This window comes from Scyliorhinus canicula, chromosome 28, assembly GCF_902713615.1.
Source record: "Scyliorhinus canicula chromosome 28, sScyCan1.1, whole genome shotgun sequence".
In the NCBI taxonomy this organism is placed as follows: Eukaryota; Metazoa; Chordata; class Chondrichthyes; order Carcharhiniformes; family Scyliorhinidae; genus Scyliorhinus; species Scyliorhinus canicula.
The window spans coordinates 3972404-3998031 of record NC_052173.1 but is presented as its reverse complement, the minus strand read 5'-3'; the positions used below and the strand labels follow the sequence as shown (position 1 = coordinate 3998031).

At 52.1% G+C, this 25628-nt stretch overlaps 1 protein-coding gene across 1 annotated transcript in view; it reads right to left on the bottom strand.

Annotated features, from left to right (window-relative positions):
* LOC119958231 (POU domain, class 6, transcription factor 1-like) overlaps positions 1 to 25628 on the bottom strand; it is a 410189-nt gene that overhangs the window by 16715 nt on the left and 367846 nt on the right. Inside the window, 1 exon segment of the mRNA XM_038786639.1 lies at positions 719 to 848. Within this exon segment, the coding sequence (XP_038642567.1) occupies positions 719 to 848 (130 nt within the window).

Sequence of the window (25628 nt, the reverse complement as noted above, 5' to 3'; positions counted from 1 at the left end):
CCTGTGGCTGCCTCGGATTTGCTTCTAGGGTCAGCGGGCGAGCCAGTGATTGGAGAGGCTGGGACTGTCCTCCTTGGAGAGTAGAGGGCGAAGGGGAGGTTTGATAGAAATGTTCAACATCATGAGGAGCTGGACAGAGTAGATAGGAGAAATTTCCTGCTCCTAAAAGGATCAAAAACGAGAGGGCACAGATTTGGAATGTGCTGCCTGGAAGTGTGGTGGAGGCAGGTTCAATCGAGGCATCTGAGACGGCAATCGATGATTATCTGAATAGAAATAATGCGCAGGGGTCCAGGGAGAAGGCAGGGAAAAGGCACACGTCATGTTAGCAGGCACGATGGGCCGTAACAATTCTGTGATTCTGTGATCTCCATCCCGCATCCACTCCCCACCCCAGAGTGAACAATTGCACAGTCCAGGGCACTTTTAAAATCGAGGGGAGTTTGAAATTTCTCGATTTGAGCTCCCTCCTGAGGTCTCCAAAATCTGCCATAAAACCGTGTGAAATGGGGCAGAGGAAGAAAGGGATCTGGGGATTTAGACACAGAGATCCGGAAAAAGTAACACATGCATGCGTTTACTGGACTTGTCAATTGTAAGTAGCTACATTAATTGATGGTTTGAGATTCAGTTGGAAGTAGTGAAACTTGATAACTCAATCAAGTGACTGCATATTAGTACCAGATAATATTTTTGACAGTTTTTGTCGATTACTTACTGCTGACTAGCTGTCCCACACTAGCAGTGGAGGGCGTGTTGCATTGTGTAACGGGTTCAGTTGGTGCAGCGGCTGTAGTTGATGTCACAGTGGGTTCAGTTACAGCGGCCATTGTCTGGAACGTTTGTACCTGAGTGAAAAGGAGTAAAAATACTGTTGAGCAATGTTCATGTGATTTCCATTTAACACCAGCCACTTTGCTGAAACACACATGGGCTATCCTGAAGAGAGTGGCCGGGTGCAGCATTAGATTTCGAAGTGTGGTAAGGAGCGAGAATTGCTGCGAGCTTCCCGGCGTTTGGCCCAGCGAGGCCGGCAACTCTGCCTGGGACGAGGTGGTGGCGGCCAGCAGCTCGGGCAGTGTGACCAGGAGGACTGGCCTCCAGTCTCGTGAGAAAGTCAACAACCTGTGGTAGTATGACTAGAGGTACTACGGAACCTGGGAGTGTGAGCTACCATTGGTGGAGAAGTTGGTGGAGAAGGCTCGCTGCTCATTGGCCCAATTTGCATTTCATTGGTTGGAATGTAAGGTAGCTCCGCCCAGTGAGGCGGGGTATAAGAACCCATGTTTCCCAGCAGCCGGCCTCTTTCTGTACTCAAGCTGCTGGGGAAACATCTTGTTGATTAAAGCCTTCAATCTGGACTACATCCTCGTTTCAGTAGTTATTGATCGTGCATCACAACCTACACAAGGCAGCACGGGTGAGTTGACAACAATGCTCCCCCACCCCCCACACAAGAGACGTTTCCGCTCCCACGTGGGCATCCACCCCCCCAACTCTCCATGCAGCCCCCAACCCTCCCTCCAACCCCCTCAACCCTTCCTTCACCCCCCCCCCCACTCTCTCCGTGTATCCTCAGGAGAAGCTCTCCCACAATCACCGGGAGAGATGGCAGAGGAATGACGGGCATCCGATGGGAATGGCCGAGGTGGTGTGGAGCTTGCCCCAGTCTCAGGTGGGCATTGCCGAGCTGCAGCAGACCATGGCCCAATCACTGAGGAACATCGCCGAGGGTGTCGACACCATGATGCTGACATCGGGGAGCCGCCAGGGCTGGCAGCGCCAGGTGATGCAGGGGCATCGAACCAGCTGCCCCTCGTCCCAAGGTGAGCCTCGGGGCCCGATGGAGGGGGTGCTGGGTGCCAACCCGGATCCATCCCCCATGGAGTGGGGATAGTGGCTACCAGCTCCCCCGAGTTCCACCCCTTTGCTGAGGGAGTGTCTCCATCCAGCACACGGTACACGACTGCGCATGCACCGTCAACAAGTGAGCCGGGGCACTCTGGCCCCAGGGGAAGCCCGTCAGGGACATCATAGGCCACAGGACTAGGTAAGCAGCTGGCTGCCTCCACCTCAGTGTGCGTCCTGGGGGGACACCGCAACGTAGTGGTCGTGTTAGGAAGGTTGAACACGTTGAGGATCACTGAGGGCATCGGGGGTGGGGGGAGAGTGTGCAGCACCATCGGGAGAGTGGGACCCCTGTGACACATTAAAAACCTTTTGACCGGGTCCTCAGGGTGTGGGACGGGATCCAGCACATGGGCCACCGCCTCCAGAACATACAACATAGAACAGTACAGCACAGTACAGGCCCTTCAGCCCACGATGTTGTGCCGACCATTTATCCTAATCTAAGATCAACCTAACCTACACCCCTTCAATTTACTGCTGTCCATGTGCCTGTCCAAGAGTCACTTAAATGTCCCTAATGACTCTGACTCCACCCCCTCTGCTGGCAGTGCATTCCACACACCCACCACTCTCTGTGTAAAGAACCTCCCTCTGACATCTCCCCTATACCTCCCTCCAATCACCTTAAAATTATGTCCCCCTCGTGACAGCCATTTCCGCCCTGGGGAAAAATCTCTGGCTATCCACTCTATCCATGCCTCTCATCACCTTGTCCACCTCTATCAAGTCACCTCTCTGCCTTCTTCACTCCAGTGAGAAAAGTCCGAGCTCCCTCAACCTTTCTTCATAAGACATGCCCTCCAGTCCAGGCAGCATCCTGGTAAATCTCCTCTGTACCCTCTCCAAAGCATCCACATCCTTCCTATAATGAGGCGACCAGAACTGGACACAATATTCCAAGTGTGGTCTAACCAGGATTTTATAAAGCTGCAGCAAAATCTTGTGGCTCTTAAACTCAATCCCCCTGTTAATGAAAGCCAACACACTATACGCCTTCTTAACAACCCTATCAACCTGGGTGGCAACTTTGAGGGATTTATGTACGTGGAACCCAAGATCCCTCTGTTCCTCCACACTTCCAAAAATCCTGCCTTTAAACATGTATTCAGCATTCAAATTCAACCTTCCAAAATGAATCACTTCACATTTAGCAAGGTTGAACTCCATCTGTCACTTCTCAGCCCAGCTCTGCATCCTGTCAATGTCCTGTTGTAGCCTGCAACAGCACTCAACACTATCTACAACTCCCCAACCTACGTGTCATCGGCAAACTTACTAACCCACCATTCCACTTCCTCATCCAAGTCTTTTATAAAAACCACAAAGAGCAGAGGTCCCAGAAAAAGATCCTTGCGGGACACCACTGGTCACCGACCTCCAGGCGGAATACTTTCCATCCACTACCACTCGCTGTCTTCTTTCGGCCAGCCAATTCTGTATCCAGACAGCCAGATTTCCCTGTATCCCATGCTCTCTAATTTTCTGAATGAGCCTACCATGGGGAACCTTATCAAATGCCTTACTGAAATCCGTATACACCACATCCACTGCCCGACCTTCATCAATGTGTCTCGTCACATCCTCGAAGAATTCAATGAGGCTTGTGAGGCATGACCTGCCCCTCACAAAGCCAGGCTGACTATCTTTAATCAAACTATGTTTTTCTAAATAATCATAAATCCTATCTTTCAGAATCCTTTCTAATATTTTTCTCACCGCAGACGTAAGACTGATGGTTCTATAATTCCCAGGGATTTCCCTATTCCCGTTCTTGAAACAGGGGAACAACATTCGCCTCCCTCCAATCATCCAGTACTACTCCAGTGGAGAGTGAGGACGCAAAGATCATCGCCAATGGCGCAGCAATCTCCTCCCTCGCTTCCCGTAGTAACCTTGGGTATATCCCGTCAGGCCCAGGGGACTTATCTATCCTGATGCTTTTCAAAATTTACAGCACATCCTCCTTCTTAATATCAACCTGTTCGAGTCTATTAACCTGGTTCACGCTGTTCTCATGGGCAACAAGGCCCCTCTCTCCAGTGAATACTGAAGCAAAGTATTCATTTAGGGCCTCCCCCATCTCTTCAGACTCCAGGCACAAGTTGCCTCCACTATCCCTGATCGGCCCCACTCTCACTCTGATCATCCTCTTATTTCTCACATAAGTGTAGAATGCCTTGGGGTTTTCCCTAATCCTTCCCGCCAGGGCTTTTTGATGACCCTTCTAGCTCTCCTCAGTCCATTTTTGAGTTCCTTCCTGGCTTCCTTGTAAGCCTCTAGAGCCGTGTCAGATCCTTGCTTCCTCAACCTTACGTAAGCTTCCTTCTTCCTCTTGACTAGAAACTCCACTTCTCTTGTCATCCAAGGCTCCTTAACCCTACCATTCCTTCCTCGTCTCAGTGGGACAAAACTATTCAGCACTCGCAGCAAGTGCTCCTTAAACAATCCCCACATTACTGTTGTGCGTTTCCCCAAGAACAATTGTTCCCAATTTATGCTCCTCAGCTCCTGTCTAACAGCAGCATAATTTCCCCTCCCCCAATTAAATACCTTCCCATACTGTCTGTTCCTCTCCCTCTCCATGACTATGGTAAAGGTCAAGGAGTTGTGGTCACTGTCACCGAAATGCTTTCCGCATCTGAGACATCTGACACCTGGCCTGGTTCGTTGCCGAGCACCAAGTCCAATATGGCCACCCCCCCTAGTCGGCCGATCTACATATTGAGTCAGGAATCCTTCCTGTACACACCTGACAAAATCTGCTCCATCCAAACCATTTGCAGTAAGGAGGTTCCAGTCAATATTAGGGAAGTTGAAGTCACCCATGACAACAACCCTGTTACTTCTGCACTTTTCCAAGATCTGCCGCCCAATCTGTTCCTCTATCTCTCTGCTGCTATTGGGGGGTCTATAGAAAACTCCCAATAAAGTGACTGCTCCATTCTTGTTTCTGACTCCCACCCATACTGACCCAGTAGACAAACCCTCCTCAACTACCTCCTTTTCTGCAGCTGTGATGTACTCCCGAATTCACAGTGCCACTCCCTCTCCTCTTTTACCTCCCTCCCTATTCTTCTTAAAACATCTAAACCCGGAACATCTAACAGCCATTCCTGCCCCTGTGAGATCCATGTCTCCGTAATGGCCACAACATCGTAGTTCCAAGTACTGATCCATGCTCTAAATTCATCTCCCTTATTCCTGACACTCCTTGCATTGAAACAGACACTTTAACCCATTCCACTGAGTACAACTTTGCCCTATCAACTGTCTATCCTTCCTCACAGACCCGCTGCATACTATTTCTGCCTGTTCAACAGCTACCATATCCTCTGATCCATAGCTCTGGTTCCCATCACCCTGCCAAACTAGTTTAAACCCTCCCGAAGAGTCCAGCAAAGCATCTGCAGACACTGCTGCTGGCATCTCCGGCGTCTGGCTGCCCCGGCCTAGCAGCAGCAACACTCGGGGAAGTTCTGGGTCCAGAATCCCTGCCATAGCGTTCAATATCTGGAAGGCATTGGGAGAGGGTGTTGGACTAACAAACAGCGGTGGCTTCCACCCCGGGACCCTCAAATCCCCATTGATTCCTCCCCCCCAAACCCGCAACGCCCTGCCCACACACACTCGGCCGCAGTGGGGGCACCTGCTCACCAGGCCCCAGACCCTGCACCTGGACACCCGCACATAATTTCACCTGGACTGGGTGCTGGTGCCCTCCCCATTGCACTCACCCACCCTCCGGCCATGGACATGTCCCCAAAGCTGTGTCCATTCCCTGAGTGTTCTGATGTTGGATGTAGGTGTTGCCTTCCCCAGTATCCAGACAGCATGATCTGACTGATTGGGATGCTGCGCAATGACTGCCACGTGTTACATTGCCCGCCCACCCACAGGAATCCACTTGGGTTGTGTGAAGTGCTCACTTAACCACCATTGCCAATTTCCTATTAGCAATAGCCTTCAGCTACACAGCCAGAGGCTTCAGCAGTCGGTGGGGGTTATGGGTGGTCGATGTGTCAGATGGGCAGGGACAGGGGTTGCTCCTGGAACGGCGACACACGATCCAGGGGTTGGCATGATGGTGCAGCGCGCATTTGTCCCCCCCCTTCCCCCAGCGCCTCCCTCCCACCCTCCCATGGCGGCCCACTCGTGCAGAGGGTGCCCCTCCCCCCCCCCCCTCCCCCAGCCAAGGGTCCCCCACCCCCCGCCGAGCACTATGGTGGAAAGTCCAGTGCCCCTGGGCTCTTTGCCTCACTTCCTCTGCTCCCTGCAGAAGTCTTCCGCCAGGTTCACGTTTTTCAAAAGGAGTACTAATCGGCATGAGCATGGCCACTTGCTGGGGAGGCCGCTGAATCGCGGGAGGCAGTTGGATATGTGGTGGCTCTCGTTAATCGTATGGAAATGGAGCTGAAGTGATGAGAATTGGTTTCTTGTGCGATCCCGATTTTGCCGACGAGAACAGGCTGGTTGCTTCGCTAACTGTTTGGTGTGGATCTCATTTTTCAGCATCTCCCACAATTCACCGGCCTCATTACCATAAGACCATAAGGCATAGGAGCAGAATTAGGCCACTCGGCCCATCGAGTCTGCTCCGCCATTCAATCATGGCTGATATTTTTCTCATCATAACCTCTGATCCCCTTATTAATCAAGAACCTATCTATCTCTGTCTTAAAGACACTCAGTGAATTGGCCTCCACAGCCTTCTGCGGCAAAGAGTTCCACAGATTCACCACCCTCTGGCTGAAGAAATTCCTCCTCATCTCTGTTTTAAAGGATTGTCCCTTTAGCCTGAGATTGTGCCCTCTGTATCTAGTTTTTCCTACAAGTGGAAACATCCTCTCCCTGTCCACTCTATCCAGGCCTCAATGTGTCCTGTAAATTTCAATAAGATCCCCCCTCATCCTTCTAAACTCCAACGAGCACAGACTCAGAGTCCTCAAATGTTCCTCACACGACAAGTTCTTCATTCCAGGGATCATTCTTGTGAACCTCCTCTAGACCCTTTCCAAGGCCCAGCACATCCTTCCTTAGATACGGGGCCCAAAACTGCTCACAATACTCCAAATGGGGTCTGACCAGAGCCTTATACAGCCTCAGAAGTACAGCCCTGGTCTTGTATTCTAGCCACCTTGACATGAATGCTAACATTGCCTTCTTAACTGCCGACTGAACCTGCACGTTAACCTTCAGAGAATTGTGAACAAGTCCCTTTGTGCTTCTGATTTCCTGAGAATTTCCCCATTTAGAAAATAGTCTATGCCTAAATTCCTCCTTCCAACGTGCATAACCTCACAGTTTTCCACATTGCATTTCATTTGCCACTTCTTTGCCCACTCTCCTAGCTTGTCCAAGTCCTTGGTTTAGCTCACTCGGCTAAATCGCTGGCTTTTAAAGCAGACCAAGCAGGCCAGCAGCACGGTTCGATTCCCGTACCAGCCTCCCCGGACAGGCGCCGGAATGTGGCGACTAGGGGCTTTTCACAGTAACTTCATTGAAGCCTACTCGTGACAATAAGCGATTTTCATTTTCACTTCATTCTGCTTCCTCAATACAACCTGCCCCTCTACAGATCTTTGTAACATCTGAAAACTTAGCAACAGTGCCTTCAGTTCCTTCTTCCAGATCATTAATGTATATTGTGAACAGTTGTGGTCCCAACACAGACCCCTGAAGCACACCACTAGTCACCGCTGCCATCCTGAAAAAGACCCCTTTATCCTCACTCTCTGCCTTCTGCCAGTCAGCCAATCCTCTATCCATGCCAGGATCTTACCCTGAACACCATGGGCTCTTAACTTATTTAACAGTCTCCTATGCGGCACCTTGTCAAAGGCCTTCTGGAAATCTAAATAAATCACGTCCACTGGTTCTCCTTTGTCGAACTTCCTTGTTACCTCCTCAAAGAAATCTAACAGATTTGTCAGACATGACCTCCCTTTGACATAGCCGTGTGGACTCAGTCCTATGTTACCATGCACTTCCAAGTACTCCGCGATCTCATCTTTAATAATGGACTCTAAAATCTTACCAATGACCAGAGTCAGGCTAACCGGCCTATAATTTCCCGTCTTCTGCCTCCCTCCCTTCTTAAAAAGCGGTGTTAAATTAGCCACGTTCCAGTCCTCTGGGACCCTTCCTGCCTCCAGTGATTCCTGAAAGATCATCACCAATGCCTCCACAATCTCCTCGGCTATCTCTTTTAGAACCCTGGAGTCCATCCGTTCAGGTGACTTATCCACCTTCAGACCTTTCAGTTTCCCCAGACCCTTCTCCTTAGTGATGGTCACTGCATTCCCCTCTGCCCCCTGGTTCTCCTGGAGCTCTGGCATCCCACTGGTGTCTTCCACCATGAAGACTGATGCAAAGTAACTATTCAGTTCATCTGCCATTTCTTTGTTTCCTATTATTACTTCTCCAGCCACATTTTCTAGTGGTCCAATGTCTATTTTTGCCTCTCTCTTACCTTTCATGTATTGAAAAAATCTCTTCCTATCTTCCTTTATATTACTAGCTATCTTGCACTCGTACTTCATCTTCTCCCCCCTTATTGCTTTTTTAGTTATCCTCTGCTCGCTTTTAACGGCTTTCCAGTCCTCTGGTTTCCCACTAATCGACGCCACTTTGTATGCTTTTTCTTTAGCTTTTATGCTGTCCTTGACATCCCTCGTCAGCCATGGATTCCTTGTCCTCCCCTTAGCATGTTTCCTCCTCCTTAGGATAAATTTCTGCTGTGCCTCCCTAATAACCCCTCAAATCTCCTGCCATTGCTGTTCCACTGTCTTCCCTGCTGGGCTCCTTCTCCAATCAACTCTGGCCAGCTCCTCCCTCATGTCTTTGTAGTTACCCTTATTTAATTGTAATCCCGTTACATCTGATTGCAGCTTCTCCCTCTTAAACTGTAGGGTTAACTCTGTCATATTGTGGTCACTGCCCCCTCAGGGTTCCTTCACCTTCAGTTCCCTAATCAAGTCTGCCTCATTACACATCACCAAATCCAGAATTGCCTGTTCCCCATGGGCTCTGTCACGAGCTGCTCCAAAAAACCATCTCTTAGACATTCCACAAATTCCTTTTCTTGGGATCCACTACCAACCTGATTTTCCCAGTCCACCTGCATATTGAAGTTCCCCATGATTATCGTAATATTGCCTTTTTTATAATCCTTTTCTATCTCCTGATTTATTTTTCTGCTCCACATCCTGAGTATTTGCGAGAGGGCAACGAGGCCGGAGAATTGCACCCTTTATTTGGATATGTCTTTTGTTTCTTTTCTTCCCATTCCCTGTCCCTTTAGGATTGCACCATGAGCCCTCGTGGCATTGAATCTTTGCTGTCTGCCTTCCACCTCATCACAGGACTGCCCTTTTGATCTTTTTCCCCACCCAATCTCTCCATTTCACCTGCTTCAAACCTGTTACATCTCTAACTTTTCCATTTCTCGCTTCACAGATGCTGCTTGACCTACGGCGTATTTACAACATTTTGTGTTTCCCAACATTTGCAGTATTTTGCTTTTACATTGCACATGTTTAACCTGTATCCGGGCTCTGGGCAAACACATCAAGACGACATCCAGATGTTTGAGGAAAGCTAAGACCGCCAAGAACTTTAATAAAGGTATTGAAAAAACAAGTTTCTTAAAGTTACAGTATGTGTTTATTGATTTTTAAAATGTTACTTAATCAACTCCTGCGTTAGACATTAAAATGTTGAACTGCCGAGAAAAATTAGTAGAAGCAACATTTTCAGTGATTTGTTGGGAATGAATAATACAACATTCCCCAGTGGTCACAATCTGCACTGTAATAAGACTCAGAGTAGTTTCCCCAATAATTTTCCATGAGAATTACACCTGCTGATTTAACCTGTGGGAAGTGCAGCCATCCCCAGCTCCTCAGAAACCGTGTTTGGGAACTGGAGCTGGAGCTGGATGAACTTCGGATCATTCGGGAGGCAGAGGTGGCCATAGATAGTAGCTACAGGAATGTAGTTAGACATAGACATAGAACAGTACAGCACAGAACAGGCCCTTCGGCCCTCAATGTTGTGCCGAGCCATGATCACCCCACTTAAACCCACGTAACCCCGTAACCCAACAATCCCCCCCATTAACCTTACACTACGGGCAATTTAGCATGGCCAATCCACCTAACCCGCACATCTTTGGACTGTGGGAGGAAACCGGAGCACCCGGAGGAAACCCACGCACACACGGGGAGGACGTGCAGACTCCACACAGACAGTGACCCAGCCGGGAATCGAACCTGGGACCCTGGAGCTGTGAAGCATTGATGCTAACCACCATGCTACCGTGAGGCCCCAAGTAGTTACTCCGAAGAATCAAAATAGATGGGTGACGGTGAAAGGGGCTGGGATGAATCAGTCAGTACAGGGATTCCCTGAGGTCGTTCCCCTTAGTAACAAGTATACCGCTTTGGATACTGTTGGGGTTACCAGGGGTAAGCCACGGTGACCGGATCTCCAGCACTGAGCCCATCTCTGTGGCTCAGAAGGGAAGGAGGGAGAGCAGGAGAGCAATAGTTATTGGGGACTCGATAGTTAGAGGGACATATAGACGGTTCTGTGGCAGCGAAAGAGACTCACGGATGGTATGTTGTCTCCCGGGTGCCAGGGTCCGTGACGTCTCGGACTGTGTTTTCTTAATCGTTAATGGGGAGGGGGAACAGTCACAAGTCGTGGTACACATCGGTACCAACGACATAGGTAAGAGTAGGGACGGGGATTTAAAACAGGAATTTAGGAAGCGAGGGTGGAAGCTGAGAGCCAGGACAATCCATGTTGTCATCTCTGGTATGTTGCCGGTGCCACGTGCTAGTGAGGTGAGGAACAGGGAGAGAGTGCAGATGAACACGTGGCTACAGGGTTGGTGTAGGAGGGAGGGTTTCAGGTACGTGGATAATTGGAGCACATTCTGGGGAAGGTGGGACCTGTACAAACAGGATGGGTTACACCTGAACCAGAGGGGCACCAATATCCTGGGAGGGAAATTTGCTACGGCTCTTCAGGGGGGTTTAAACTAATTTGTCAGGGGGGTGGGAAACGAGCTGTAGTCCAGAAGGCAGTGTTGAGAGTAGTGAGGTACTGAGGAGGGTATCAAGGTTGCAGGAGTGTACTGGCAGACAGAAAGGTGGGTTGAAGTGTGTCTACTTTAATGCCAGGAGCATCCGGAATAAGGTAGGTGAACTTGGAGCGCGGATTGGTACTTGGGACTACAATGTTGTGGCCATTACGGAGACATGGTTAGAACAGGGACAGGAATGGTTGTTGGAAGTTCCGGGGTATAGATGTTTCAGTAAGAGTAGGGAAGGTTGTAGAAGAGGTGGAGGAGTAGCATTGTTAATCAAGGATAGTTTAATGGCTGCAGAAAGGCAGTTCGAAGGGGATCTGCCTACTGAGGTAATATGGGCCGAAGTTAGAAATAGGAAAGGAGCGGTCACATTGTTAGGAGTTTTCTATAGGCCCTCAAATAGGGAGATGTGGAGGAAGAAATTGCAAAGCAGATTATGGATAGGTGTGGAGGTCTCAGGGTAGTTGTCATGGGTGACTTTAACTTTCCAAATATTGATTGGAGCCTCTATAGGTCGAACAGTTCCGATGGGGCAGTTTTTGTACAGAGTGTGGAGGAGGGTTTCCTGACACAATATGTGGATAGACCGACAAGAGGGGGGGGGGCACATTGAATTTGGTACTGGGTAAAGAACTGGGCCAAGTGTTTGTTTGTGGGAGAGCACTTTGGAGATAGTGACCATAATTCGGTGTCTGTCACTATTGCAATGGAGAGTGATAGGGCCATACGGCAGGGCAAGGTTTATAATTGGGGTAGGGGTAATTATTGTGCGATTAGGCAAGAATTAGGGAGCATAAGATGGGAACAGAAACTGTCAGGGAAAGGCACAAATGAAAAGTGGAGCTTATTCAAGGAACAAATACTGCGTGTCCTTGATATGTATGTCCCTGTCAGGCAGGGAGGAAATGGCCGTGTGTGGGAACCACGGTTCACAAAAGAGGTTGAATGTCTTGTCAAGAGGAAGAAGGGGGCTTATGTAAGGATGGGAAAACAAGGTTCAGTTGGAGCACTTGAGGGATACAAGGTAGCGATGAATGAGCAAAAAAAGGGCTTAGGAGAGCTAGGAGGGGGCACGAGAAGTCCTTGGTAGGTCGGATCAAGGAAAACTCCCAAGGTTCTTTACTCTTGTGAGAAGTAAAAGGATGACCAGGGTGAGGGTAGGGCCGGTCAAGGATAGTAGTGGGAACTTGTGCATGGAGTCAGAAGAGATAGGAGAGGCGTTGAATGAATACTTTTCTTCAGTGTTCACCAAGGAGAGGGGCCATGTTTTTGAGGATGAGAGTATGACACAGGCGGGTAGGCTGGAGGAGGTAGATGTTCTGAGGAAGGATGTATCAGCAATTTTGAAAAACCTGAGGGTCGACAAGGTCCTGGGCCAGATGGGATGTATCCAAGGATTCTTTGGGAGGCAAGGGATGAGATTGCAGAGCCTTTGGCTTTGATCTTTGGGTCCTCACTGTCCACAGGGATAGTGCCAGAGGACTGGAGAGTGGTGAATGTTGTTCCTCTGTTCAAGAAAGGGAATAGGAATGACCCTGGTAATTATAGGCCAGTTAGTCTTACTTCGGTGGTCGGTAAGTTAATGGAAAAGATCCTGAAGGATAGGATTTATGACCATTTGGAAAGATGCAGCTTAATCCGGGATAGTCAACACGGATTCGTGAAGAGTAAATCTTGCCTCACAAATTTTGAATTCTTTGAGGAGGTAACTAAGTGTGTAGACGAAGGTAGAGCAGTTGATGTCTTATACATGGATTTTAGTAAGGCGTTTGATAAGGTTCCCCATGGTCGGTTGATGAATAAAGTAAGGAGGTGTGGGATAGAGGGAAATTTGGCCAATTGGATAAGTAACTGGCTATCACATAGAAGACAGAGGGTGGTGATGGATGGAAAATGTTCAGACTGGAGACCAGTTACCAGCGGTGTACCACAGGGATCAGTGCTGGGTCCTCTGCTATTTGTTATTTTTATCAATGACTTGGAGGAGGGGGCTGAAGGGTGGGTCAGTAAATTTGTTGATGACGCCAAGATTGGTGGAGTAGTGGATGAGGTGGAGGGCTGTTGTCAGCTGCAAAGAGGCATAGATAGGATGCAGAGCTGGGCCGAAAAATGGCAGATGGAGTTTAACCCTGATAAGTGCTAGGTGATTCATTTTGGTCGGAGAAATTTAAATGCGGATTACTGGGTCAACGGCAGGGTTCTGAGGAATGTGGAGGAACAGAGAGATCTTGGGGTTCATGTCCACACATCTCTAAATGTTACCACTCAAGTGGATAGAGCCGTGAAGAAGGCTTGTAGTGTGTTAGCGTTTATTAACAGGGGGCTTGAGTTTAAGAGCCGCGGGGTTATGCTGCAACTGTACAGGACTCTGGTGAGACCACATTTGGAGTATTGTGTGCAGTTCTGGTCACCTCATTATAGGAAGGATGTGGAAGCATTGGAAAGGGTGAGAAGGAGATTTACCAGGATGCTGCCTGGTTTGCAGGATAGGTCTTATGAGGAAAGGTTGAGGGAGCTAGGGCTTTTCTCTTTGGAGCGGAGGAGGATGAAAGGCGACTTAATAGAGGTTTATAAGATGATGAGGGGGATAGATAGAGTGGAAGTTCAGAGACTATTTCCTCGGGTAGACGTAGCTGTTACAAGGGGGCATAACTATAAGATTCAGGGTGGGAGATATAGGAGGGATGTCCGAGGTAGGTTCTTTACTCAGAGAGTGGTTAGGGTGTGGAATGGACTGCCTGCTGTGATAGTGGAGTCGGACACTTTAGGAACTTTCAAGCGGTTATTGGATAGGCACATGGAGCACACTAGAATGACGGAGTGGGATAGCTTGATCTTGGTTTCGGACAATGCTCGGCACAACATCGAGGGCCGAAGGGCCTGTTCTGTGCTGTACTGTTCGATGTTCTATGTTCTTAACACGTGGAAAGTCGATCACATTTACAAAGGACTATCCAGGACCTCCGGTGGCAGCCATGGAGTAGGAGGTCGCACATTTGGTAGCTCCCGCCTGTGACTGAACTTTTGGGCCTTTTTTCCCATTTGTTTTGGAATTTTACTTGATAAATCGGTGGAGAGTGAGACAGTGAGGAGAAATCCCCCACCAGTGGACTAGAAGTGGTCGTGTAAGGAGACATAGTCAAGCAGGGAAGACGCGTGCAGAGCCGGCAGGGCAGGAACACATGGCGGAGGTACAGGATCCTGGGGTGGTGGCACAGTGGTCAATGGTACAGCTGGTAAAGTTATTTGAGGAGAGCTTCGCCAAGCTAAATAAAGATACGTTGGACCCGATGAAAGCATCGATTGACCGGGTGGAACAGGGTCTAGAAACCCACGGACGGGCGATTCAGAAGGTGGAGGAAAAGGTGTCCGAGCAAGAGGACCATTTAACCGCTTTGGAGGCCAAGGTGGGGCTGCTGAAGGACCACCAGAAAAGGTTGCAGGAGAAGTTGGAGGACTTGAAGAAAAGGTCCAGGAGACAGAACCTGAGGATTGTTGGCCTCCCCGAGGGCAGCGAGGGTTCGTACGCGAGGGCATCTGTGGCAATATGCTGGAAAAGTTGATGGAAGATGGGGCATTGGAACTGGACAGAGCGCATAGAGCTCTTTCAAGGAAGCTGCGAGCGAATGAACCGTCGAGGGCAATGGTCGTGCAAATGCACCGGTTCCTGGACAAGGAACAGAGTTGCGGTGGGCCAAGCAGGTACGGAGCTGCAGGAGGGAGAACAGCAAGCTGCACATCTACCAGGAACTGGACGTGGAACTGGCCAAAAGACGAGCCGGATTTAATAGGGCAAAATAGGCCCTCTTCCAGAAGGGGGAGAAGTTTGGCATGCTGTATCTAGCGCGTCTTTGGGTCACCTTTGAGGGCCAGGAACTTTATTTTGAATCACCGGACGAAGTGATGAACTTTATCAAGGACAAAAGGCTAGCAGGGGATTGAGGTCGCTGAACCCTGGGGGAGGGCATTGCGGTGGTGATATGGTCAAAATCACTTCTGTGTTGTTTTGAATATGCCGTGCTCTCTGTAACAAGGGGTTCGTTTTGTTTCTTGTTCTGTTTTTTTTCTTTGGTTGCTTTTGCCCCTTCCTTTTTTCTTGGGTTTTCGTTGTGATAAGATGTTTGACCAGCTGCTTAGAAATGTAAAGTTGACTTCCGGTGGCGGCAATGCACAGTTGAGCCGCACATTCGGCGGCTCCCGCGGAGAACGGACTTTGGGGCTCTTTTCAGGGCCCCCAACGGAACTGTGTCGGCAAATCCCGACGTGGGGAGAGGTCAGGAGTCGACCCCAACGGTCCTATAGTCCGGACCAGGAGTGGGATAAGGAGAAAACCGGAGAAAGCACCCCTGAAAAAGCGGGGGAAGACAAAATGGCGGCCGGCGGAGGCCTTGAGGAGCTGAGGCAGTGGGCCCAGGAGTAGCAGGCGACCCTGCTGCGCTGCTTCCAGGAGCTGAAGTTGGAGCTGCTGGAGTCGCTGAAGGTAACCAACAGGGAACTGATGGAGACCCAGACGGCCCAGGGGGCTGCGATCCGGGAGCTGCAGCAGCAGGCCTCCGAGAGGGAGGATGAGGCCGTGGCCGTGGCGGGGAAGGTGGAGGTGTACGAGGCGCTCCATAAAAGATGGCAGGAGCGGTTCGAGGAGCTGGACAACCGGTCGAGGAGGAAGAATTTACGGATCCTGGGCCTCATGGAGGGGCTGGAGGGGTCGGACCTAGCGGCCTATGTGGTGATGATGCTAAACTCGCTGATGGGGGCTGGGTCCTTCCAGGGGCCCCTGGAGTTGGAGGGGGCCCACAGAATTCTGGCTAGGAGGCCCAAGCTGAATGAGCCGCTGCGGGCGGTGTTGGTGCGGTTCCACCGGTTTGTGGATCGTGAGTGTGTGCTCCGGTGGGCCAAGAAGGAGCGGAGCAGCAAGTGGGAGAACACGGAGGTGCGGATCTTCCAGGACTGGAGTGCGGAGGTGGCTAAGCGGAGGGCCGGGTTCAACCGGACGAAGGCGGTGCTCCACAGACGGAGTGTGAAGTTTGGAATGCTGCAGCCGGCGCGTCTGTGGGTCACCTACCAGGATCGGCACCATTATTTAGAGTCCCCGGAGGAGGAGTGGGCCTTCGTGCAGGCCGAGAAACTGGACTCAAACTGAGGGTCCCCCGGATGGGGGATGCTGTGGAATACTGTATTTATTTATACTGTATGTGTATCTGCGGGGTTTAGGGTATGATGTGGGGTGGCCGTAGGGTGGGTGGGGTGATGCCGTACGGGTGTTTTCTTTATGGGTTTTCTAGCAGGAGTTGGGTGGACGGGTTTGGACTGAGGGGTAAACGGGGTGTTTGGGGAGCTGGTGGGGGGGACTGACAATGGGAGAGGCTCTGGAGGAGGCGGGGCCCAGCAGGGCGAAAGCGCGGGCTTTCTGCGGGGTTCCCGCGCTGGGAGAGGGAGGAGGCGGGGCCCGGCAGGGCGAAAGCGCGGGCTTTCTGCGGGGTTCCCGCGCTGGGAGAGGGAGGGGGTGGGGTTTTCTTTTCCCGCGCAGGAGCGGGGGAGGGTGGACTGGTTGATGGGCACAATGGAGGAGGGGCAGTCCCACGTTGGGAGGAGCCGAAAGTAGGGCGGGAGCCGCCGGGGTCAGCAGAAATTAGCTGGCTCACGGGAGTGCTGTAGAGGGGGGGGGGGGGGGGGGGGGGGGGCGCGGCTAGGAGGGGTCCTAGCCTGGGGGGGTGGGGGGGGGGAGGGTGAGGGGAGGGGGGGGTTACCGGGTTGCTATTGAAACGGCCAGGAAGGAGCTGGAGGACACGGAGTGCTGGGGGGGGGGGGGGAGGGGAGGGGGGGGTTACCGGGTTGCTATTGAAACGGTCAGGAAGGAGCTGGAGGACGCAGGGGGTGCTGGAGGGGGGGGGGGGGGGGGGGACCGGGTTGCTGCTGAAACGGTCAGGAAGGAGCTGGAGGACGCAGGGGGTGCTGGAGGGGGGAGTTGCTGCCGTGGGAAACTGGCAGAGCGGGGGACGCTGGCCGGGGGTGGGCAAGGGATGGGGTATGGCTAACCGGCAGGGGAAGGGGGCAGGGAGCCCTCGGATCCGGCTGATAACCTGGAATGTGAGGGGGCTGAATGGGCCGGTCAAGAAGGCCCGAGTAGTTGCGCACCTGAAGGGACTGAAGGCAGATGTGGCCATGCTCCAGGAGGCACACCTGAGAGTGGTGGACCAGGTTCGGGTGAGGAAGGGGTGGGTGGGCCAGGTATTCCACTCAGGGCTGGACGAGAAGAGTAAGGGGGTAGCGATCCTGGTGGGGAAGAAGGTGTCGTTTGAGGCGTTGAAGGTGGTGGCTGACAGTGGCGGGAGGTACGTGATGGTGAGTGGCAAGCTGCAGGGGGAGCGGGTAGTGTTGGTGAATGTTTATGCCCCAAATTGGGACGATGCGGGGTTTATGCGGCGTATGTTGGGCCGCATTCCGGACCTGGAGGTGGGGGGCCTGATCATGGGGGGGGGGGACTTCAACACAGTACTGGATCCCCCATTGGATCGATCCAAGTCCCGGACGGGTAGGAGGTCGGCGGCGGCTAAGGTGCTGAGGGGATTCATGGACCAGATGGGGGGGGTGGACCCTTGGAGGTTTGAGAGGCCAAGGGCCAGGGAATACCCGTTTTTCTCCCACGTACATAAGGCCTACTCGAGGATTGATTTTTTTTGTCCTGAGCAGGGGGCTGGTGTCGAGGGTGGAGGAAGTGGAATACTCCGCCATTGCCATTTCAGATCATGCCCCGCACTGGATGGACCTCGGGTTGGGGGAAGAGGGGGACCAATGTCCGCTCTGGCGCTTGGAGGTGGGGCTGCTGGCAGATGAGGAGGTGGCCGGGAGGGTCCGGGGGTGCATCGAGAGATACCTCGAGGCCAATGATAACGGGGAGGTTCGGGTGGGGACGGTCTGGGAGGCATTGAAGGCGGTGATGAGGGGGGAATTGATCTCCATCCGAGCCCATAGGGAGAGGGGGGAGCAGAGGGAAAGGGAAAGACTGATAGGGGAGATGGTGCAGGTGGATAGGAGATATGCGGAGGCCCCAGAGGAGGGATTGCTGGGGGAGAGGCGTAGCCTACAGGCCAGATTCGATCTATTGACTACCAGAAAGGCGGAAGCTCAGTGGAGGAAAGCACAGGGGGCGGTGTATGAGTATGGGGAGAAGGCGAGCAGGATGCTGGCACACCAGCTCCGGAAGCGGGACGCGGCCAGGGAGATTGGGGGAGTGACGGATAGAGATGGGAAGGTGGTGCGGAGGGGGGTAGAGGTCAATGGGGTCTTCAGGGACTTCTATGGGGAACTGTACCGGTCGGAGCCCCCGGTGGAGGGGGGGGGGGGGGAATGGGGCGCTTCTTGGACAAGCTGCGATTCCCGAGGGTGGAGGAGGAGCAGGTGGAGGGACTGGGGGCGCCGATCGAGCTGGAGGAGGTTGTCAAGGGATAGGGAGCATGCAGTCGGGGAAGGCGCCAGGGCCGGACGGGTTTCCGGCTGAATTCTATAAAAGTATTTGGACCTGTTGGGCCCCCTGTTGGTTCAGACCTTTAACGAGACATGGGAGGGGGAGGGGGGGGGCTTTGCCCCCAACTATGTCGCGGGCGCTGATTTCCTTGATCCTGAAGCGGGACAAGGACCCTCTGCAGTGTGGATCATATAGGCCGATTTCGTTGCTGAACGCCGATGCCAAGCTGCTGGCAAAGATCCTGGCCACTAGAATAGAGGATTGTGTGCCTGGGGTCATCCATGAGGACCAGACGGGGTTTGTGAAGGGAAGGCAGCTGAACACAAATGTGCGAAGGCTCCTCAACGTCATTATGATGCCGGCGGTGGAAGGGGAGGCGGAGATAGTGGTGGCATTAGATGGGGAGAAGGCCTTCGATAGGGTGGAGTGGGAGTACTTGTGGGAGGTGTTGGAAAGGTTTGGGTTTGGGGAGGGGTTTGTCCGTTGGGTGAGGCTGCTCTACGAGGCCCCGATGGCAAGTGTAGCCACGAATAGGAGGAGGTCGGAGTACTTTCGGCTGCATCGGGGGACGAGACAGGGGTGCCCCCTGTCCCCCTTGCTCTTCGCGTTGGCAATTGAGCCCCTGGCCATGGCATTGAGGGAGTCAGGGAACTGGAGGGGCATGGTGCGGGGTGGGGAGGAGCATCGAGTGTCGCTGGGAGGAGCATCGAGTGTCGCTGTACGCGGACGACCTGTTGCTGTATGTGGCGGACCCGGTGGGGGGGATGCCGGAGGTGATGAGGATTCTTAGTGAATTCGGGGGTTTCTCGGGGTATAAGTTGAACTTGGGCAAGAGTGAGGTGTTTGTGGTACACCCGGGGGATCAGGAGGAGGGGATTGGTCGGCTCCCACTGAAGCAGGCAGGGAAGAGCTTCAGGTACCTAGGGGTCCAGGTGGCTGGGAGCTGGGGGGCCCTGCACAAGCCCAACCTCACAAGGTTGGTGGAGCAGATGGAGGAGGAGTTTAAGAGGTGGGATATGTTACCGCTGTCACTGGCGGGGAGGGTGCAGTCCGTTAAGATGACGGTGCTCCCGAGGTTTTTGTTCCTGTTCCAGTGCCTTCCCATCCTTATCCCGAAGGCCTTTTTTAGGAGGGTCAATAGGAGTATCACGGGATTTGTGTGGGCGCATGGGACTCCGAGGGTGAGAAGAGTGTTCCTGGAACGGGGCAGGGATAGGGGGGGGGCTGGCGTTGCCCAACCTCTGTGGGTACTATTGGGCTGCCAACGCAGCGATGGTGCGTAAGTGGGTAATGGACGAGGAGGGGGCAGCATGGAAGAGGATGGAGGCGGCGTCTTGTGTGGGCACGAGCTTGGAGGCGCTAGTAACGGCGCCGTTGTCGCTCCCTCCAACGAGGTATACCACAAGCCCGGTGGTGGCGGCTACCCTCAAAATCTGGGGGCAATGGAGACGGCACAGGGGAGAAATGGGGGGCTCGATGGAGGCCCCGATACGGGGGAACCATCGGTTTGTCCCAGGGAGCATTGATGGCGGATTTCTGGGCTGGCACAGGGCAGGGGTTAGGAGGTTGAGGGACCTGTTTGTGGAGGGGAGGTTCGCGAGCTTGGGGGAGTTAGAGGGGAAGTTTGGGCTCCCCCCGGGGAACATGTTTCGGTACATCCAGGTGAGGGCGTTTGCCAGGCGGCAGATGGAGGGGTTCCCCTTGCTGCCCCCACGAGGGGTACGGGATAGGGTGCTCTCGGGGGTGTGGGTCGGAGGAGGGAGGATCTCGGACATATACCGGGTAATGCAGGAGGTAGACGAGGCCTCGGTGGAGGAACTGAAGGGGAAGTGGGAAGAGGAGCTGGGGGAGGAGATTGAGGAGGGGATGTGGGCGGATGCCCTGGAGAGAGTGAACTCCTCCTCTTCCTGTGCAAGGCTTAGCCTCATACAGTTCAAGGTGCTGCACAGGGCCCACATGACTGGGTCGAGGATGAGCAGGTTTTTCGGGGGAGAGGACAGGTGTGCTAGGTGTTCGGGGAGCCCAGCGAACCACGCCCATATGTTTTGGGTGTGCCCAGCGTTGGGGGAGTTTTGGAAGGGGGTAGCAAGGACGGTGTCGAGGGTGGTGGGATCCAGGGTCGAGCCAGGCTGGGGACTCGCAATTTTTGGGGTTGCAGTGGAGCCGGGAGTGCAGGAGGCGATAGAGGCCGGGGTCCTGGCCTTTGCGTCCCTAGTAGCCCGGCGGAGGATCTTGCTCCAATGGAAGGATACGAGGCCCCCAAGCGTGGAGGCCTGGATCTCGGATATGGCGGGGTTCATTAAATTGGAGAGGGCGAAATTTGCCCTGAGGGGATCAGTACAAGGGTTTTTCAGGCGGTGGCAGCCTTTCCTGGACTTCCTGGCGGAACGGTAGGGAAATAGGCCGGCAGCAGCAGCAACCCGGGGGGTGGGGGGGGAGGAGGAGGGAGGGAGGGGGGGGGGGGGGGGGGTTGGGATTGGGGGGAGGGAGAACTGTGTACATGGGTCTGTGGGATGTGGCGGCTGCTATCTCTTTCTCTTTTGTTGTTTGGGTGATCTTTTGTTTTTTTTTCTTTTTCCTTTTGTTTGAAGTTGCTCTTGAAGTTGGGGGGGTATTGTTCTTGGGGTGTTATCGCCAGCAAACCAGCTGAGGAAAAGTGAGTCGGCCAGGGAGATAGGGAGAGTAAAGGTGATGGTGTGGCATTGCTGGTTCAAGAGGAAATTAACACAATAGTGAGAAAGGATATTGGCTCTGACAATGTGGAATCTCTATGGGTAGAGTTGAGAAACACCAAGGGACAGAAAACATTAGTGGGTGTATAGACCCCCAAACTGCAGTGGTGATGCTGGGAATGGCATTAAACAGGAAATTAGAGATGGATGTAATAAGGGAATATCGGTGATCATGGGTGATTTTAATCTTTACGTTGATTGGGTAAATCAAATTAGCCACAATGCCGTCGAGGAGGAAATCCTGGAGTGTATACGGGATGGTTTTCTTGACCAATATGTGGAGGAACCAACTAGAGAGCAGGCCATCTCAGACTGGGTAATGTGTAATAAGAAGGGAATCGTTGCCAATCTGGCTGTACGAGAACCTCTTGGGGATGAGCGACCATAACATGATGGAATTTATCAAGATGGAGAGTGAAGTAGTTGATTTGGAGACAAGGGTGCTCAATCTTAATAAAGGGAACTATGAAGATATGAGGCATGAGGTGGCCTTGACAGATTAGGGAGAGTTACTGAAAGGGATGACAGTGGATAGACAATGGCAAACATTCAAGGAACCCATGGGGAAACTACAGCAACTCTTCATTCCTGTCTGGCAGAAAGGCAAAGATGACAGTCTTTGGTGGATTAGGTGGGTTAGGTGGGTTAGGTGGATTGGCCATGCTAAATTGCCCGTAGTGTAAGGTTAATGGGGGGATTGTTGGGTTACGGGTATACGGGTTACGTGGGTTTAAGTAGGGTGATCATTGCTCGGCACAACATCGAGGGCCGAAGGGCCTGTTCTGTGCTGTACTGTTCTATGTTCTATGACAAGATTGGTGGAGTAGCAGATAGTGAAGGGGACTGTCAGAGAACACAGCAGAATATAGATAGATTGGAGAGCTGGGCAGAGAAATGGCAGATGGAGTTCAATCCGGGCAATGCGAGGTGATGCATTTTCGAAGATCCAATTCAAGAGCGAACTATATGGTAAATGAAAAAGCCCTGGGGAAAATTGATGTACAGAGAGATCTGGGAGTTCAGGTCCATTGTACCCTGAAGGTGGCAACACAGGTTGATAGAGTGGTCAAGAAGGCATACAGCATGCTTGTCTTCATCGGACGGGGTATTGAGTACAAGAGTTGGCAGGTGATGTTACAGTTGTATAGGACTTTGGTTCGGCCACATTTGGAATACTGCGTGCAGTTCTGGTCGCCACATTACCAGAAGGGTGTGGATGCTTTGGAGAAGGTGCAGAGGAGGTTCACCAGGATGTTGCCTGGTATGGAGGGTGCTAGCTATGAAGAAAGGTTGAGTAGATTAGGATTATTTTCATTAGAAAGACGGAGGTTGAGGGGGGACCTCATTGAGATCTACAAAATCATGAGAGGTATAGACAGGGTGGATAGCAACAAGCTTTTTCCCAGAGTTTACTCAATTACTAGGGGTCACGAGTTCAAGGTGAGAGGGGGAAAGTTAAAGGGAGATATGCGTGGAAAGTTCTTTACACAGAGGGTGGTGGGTGCCTGGAACGCATTGACGGCAGAGGTGGTAGAGGCGGGCACGATAGCATCATTTAAAGTGTATCCAGACAGATACATGAATGTATCTTTGTTCTTTGTTCAAAGAGGGTAAGAGGGCCAATCCATGGCTTACAAAGGAAATTAGAAATAGTACCCAATCCAAGGAAGAAGCAGACAGATTGGCCAAGAAAAATAATAGGTCTGAGGATTGGGAGCAGTTTAGAATTCAGCAAAGAAGGACAAAGGGATTGATTAAGAAGGGGAAAGTACAGCACGAAAGGAAGCTTGCAGGGAACATAAAGACTGACATTAAGAGTTTCCATAGATATGTGAAGAGAAAGAGATTGGTGAAGAGAAATGTAGGCCCCTCTACAGACAGAAACGGGGGAAGGCATAAGGGACAAGGAAATGGCTGAGCAACTGAATACATACTTTGGTTCTGTCTCTACAAATGAGGACACAAATCAGATCCCAGAAATGTTGGAGAATGAAAGGTTTAGTGAGAGGGAAGAACTGAGGGAGATCAATATTTGTAGAGAAATGGTGCTGGGAAAACTGACATAACCGACAGAGTACTCTTCATCGTCCAGTACTTTCCCGGAGCGGAGAAACTACGACATCTCCTTCGCAGCCTTCAACACATCATCAATGAAGATGAACATCTTGCCAAGGTCATCCCCACACCCCCGCTACTGGCCTTCAAACAACCGCGCAACCTCAAACAAACCATTGTTTGCAGCAAACTACCCAGCCTTCAGAACAGTGACCACGGCACTACACAACCCTGCCAGGGCAATCTCTGCAAGACATGCCAGATCATCGACTTGGATACCACCATTACACGTGAGAACACCACCCACCAGGTACGCGGCACATACTCGTGCGACTCGGCCAATGTTGTCTACCTCATACGCTGCAGGAAAGGATGTCCCGAAGCGTGGTACATTGGCGAGACCATGCAGACGCAGCAACAACGAATGAACGGACATCGCGCGACAATCACCAGGCAGGAATGTTCCCTTCCAGTCGGGGAACACTTCAGCAGTCAAGGGCATTCAGCCTCTGATCTCTGGGTAAGCGTTCTCCAAGGCGGCCTTCAAGACGCACGACAACGCAGAATTGCCGAGCAGAAACTTATAGCTAAGTTCCGCACACATGAGTACGGCCTCAACCGGGACCTGGGATTCATGTCGCATTACATTCACTCCCCACCATCTGGCCTGGGCTTGTGAAATCCTACCAACTGTCCTGGCTTGAGACAATTCACACCTCTTTATCCTGGGGTTACCCCTATCTCTGGATCTGTAAAGATTCAATTACCTGCAAATGCTCACATTCCAAGCATTGTGCAGCATCTCTGACTTTGTCTATATAAATGTTTCTGGAACATACCTCGCCATTCACCTGAGGAAGGAGCTGCGCTCCGAAAGCTCGTGTTTGAAACAAACCTGTTGGACTTTAACCTGGTGTTGTAAGACTTCTTACTGTGCCCACCCCAGTCCAACGCCGGCATCTCCACATCATCGGGAAAACTGTTGGGATTGAAGGCGGATAAATCCCCAGACCCTGAGAATCTGCATCCCAGAGTGCTTAAGGAGGTGGCTCTGGAAATAGTGGATGCATTGGTGGTCATCTTCCGGGATTCTATAGACTCTGGAACTGTCCCTGCAGATTGGAGGGTAGCTCACGTCACTCCGGTATTCACAAAGGGAGGTAGAGAGAAAGCAGGGAATTATAGACCAGTGAGCCTAACATTGGTAGTGGGGAAAATTCTTGAATCCATTATCAAGGACTTTATAGCGGAACATTGAGAAAGCAATGGCAGGATCAGTCAGAGTCAGCATGGATTTATGAAGGGGAAACCATGCACAGTAGCATAGTGGTTAGCACAATTGCTTCACAGCTCCAGGGTCCCAGGTTCGTGTTATAACCTGCCTGCTTACCATTGGCTGGGGACTAATGACAATCCCACAATCCTGTGGGAGTATGAGCTTCCCCAGTGAGGGGGGCGGAGAAATCATCAGCAGATTCCCTGCATAAATAGAGCTGGCCAGTTTGGAACCAGCAGAGAGAGAGGGGAGTGAGCAGCAAGGGAAGTCGCTGCTGCTGTTGTGTATATATATGTTTTTGTAAAGGCTACGTAGGATTGCGGAGTGCTGTGACTATGGTGAGACCTTGTCAGAAATGTTAGGCGACCATTTGGTTTGCGGTATTAACAATGCGGCCACCCAGAGAAAGTTGTTAGCTGAGCCAACATTGACTTTTCAACAGGCCATTCAAATAGTATTGTCCCGAGAGAGCGCAGAACGAGGAGTGCAGGAGCTACAGGGAATGGAGGTGCATGCCTTGGGGCGCAACCCCTTCCGTCCGAAAGCGTCCCCCTGCACCCCTGCGGTACCTTGGGTGAGGCGACGTCCGGATCGATGCCAGTGGCTGTCGGGCATTCCTCCCCGAAGGGAGCCTTCTCCAGAACCGATGGATGAGGAGCCCTGTCTGTGTCAGACTTGTAGGCGCCGACCCCGTCACAGATGCCGGTCCTGGGGGTGCCAGAGGCGCCGTCGTTCCGACCGAAACTGGGGCCGGCCCAGGGGCCGTACCTTTCATTTGGATGAACCTGCGGCGACTACTCCCGAGGATGTGGAGACGGAGGATGACTGCCTGCAGCTGCATTGTGTGGCAGCTCCCCGTGTGGCCCCCATTAAAGTGACAGTACGGGTCAATGGTCACCCGCTTGAGGAGTTGGACACTGGCGCAGCGTCTCCGTGATCGCCCAGAGGACATTGGACTGCATCAAGCAGGGTATACAGACCCTTACATTAACCGACACACAGGCCAGGTTGGCCACCTATACGGGGGAACCATTGGACATTGCAGGAACTACGATGACCCCTGGTGTTTATGGATGCCAGGAGGGGTGTTTCCCA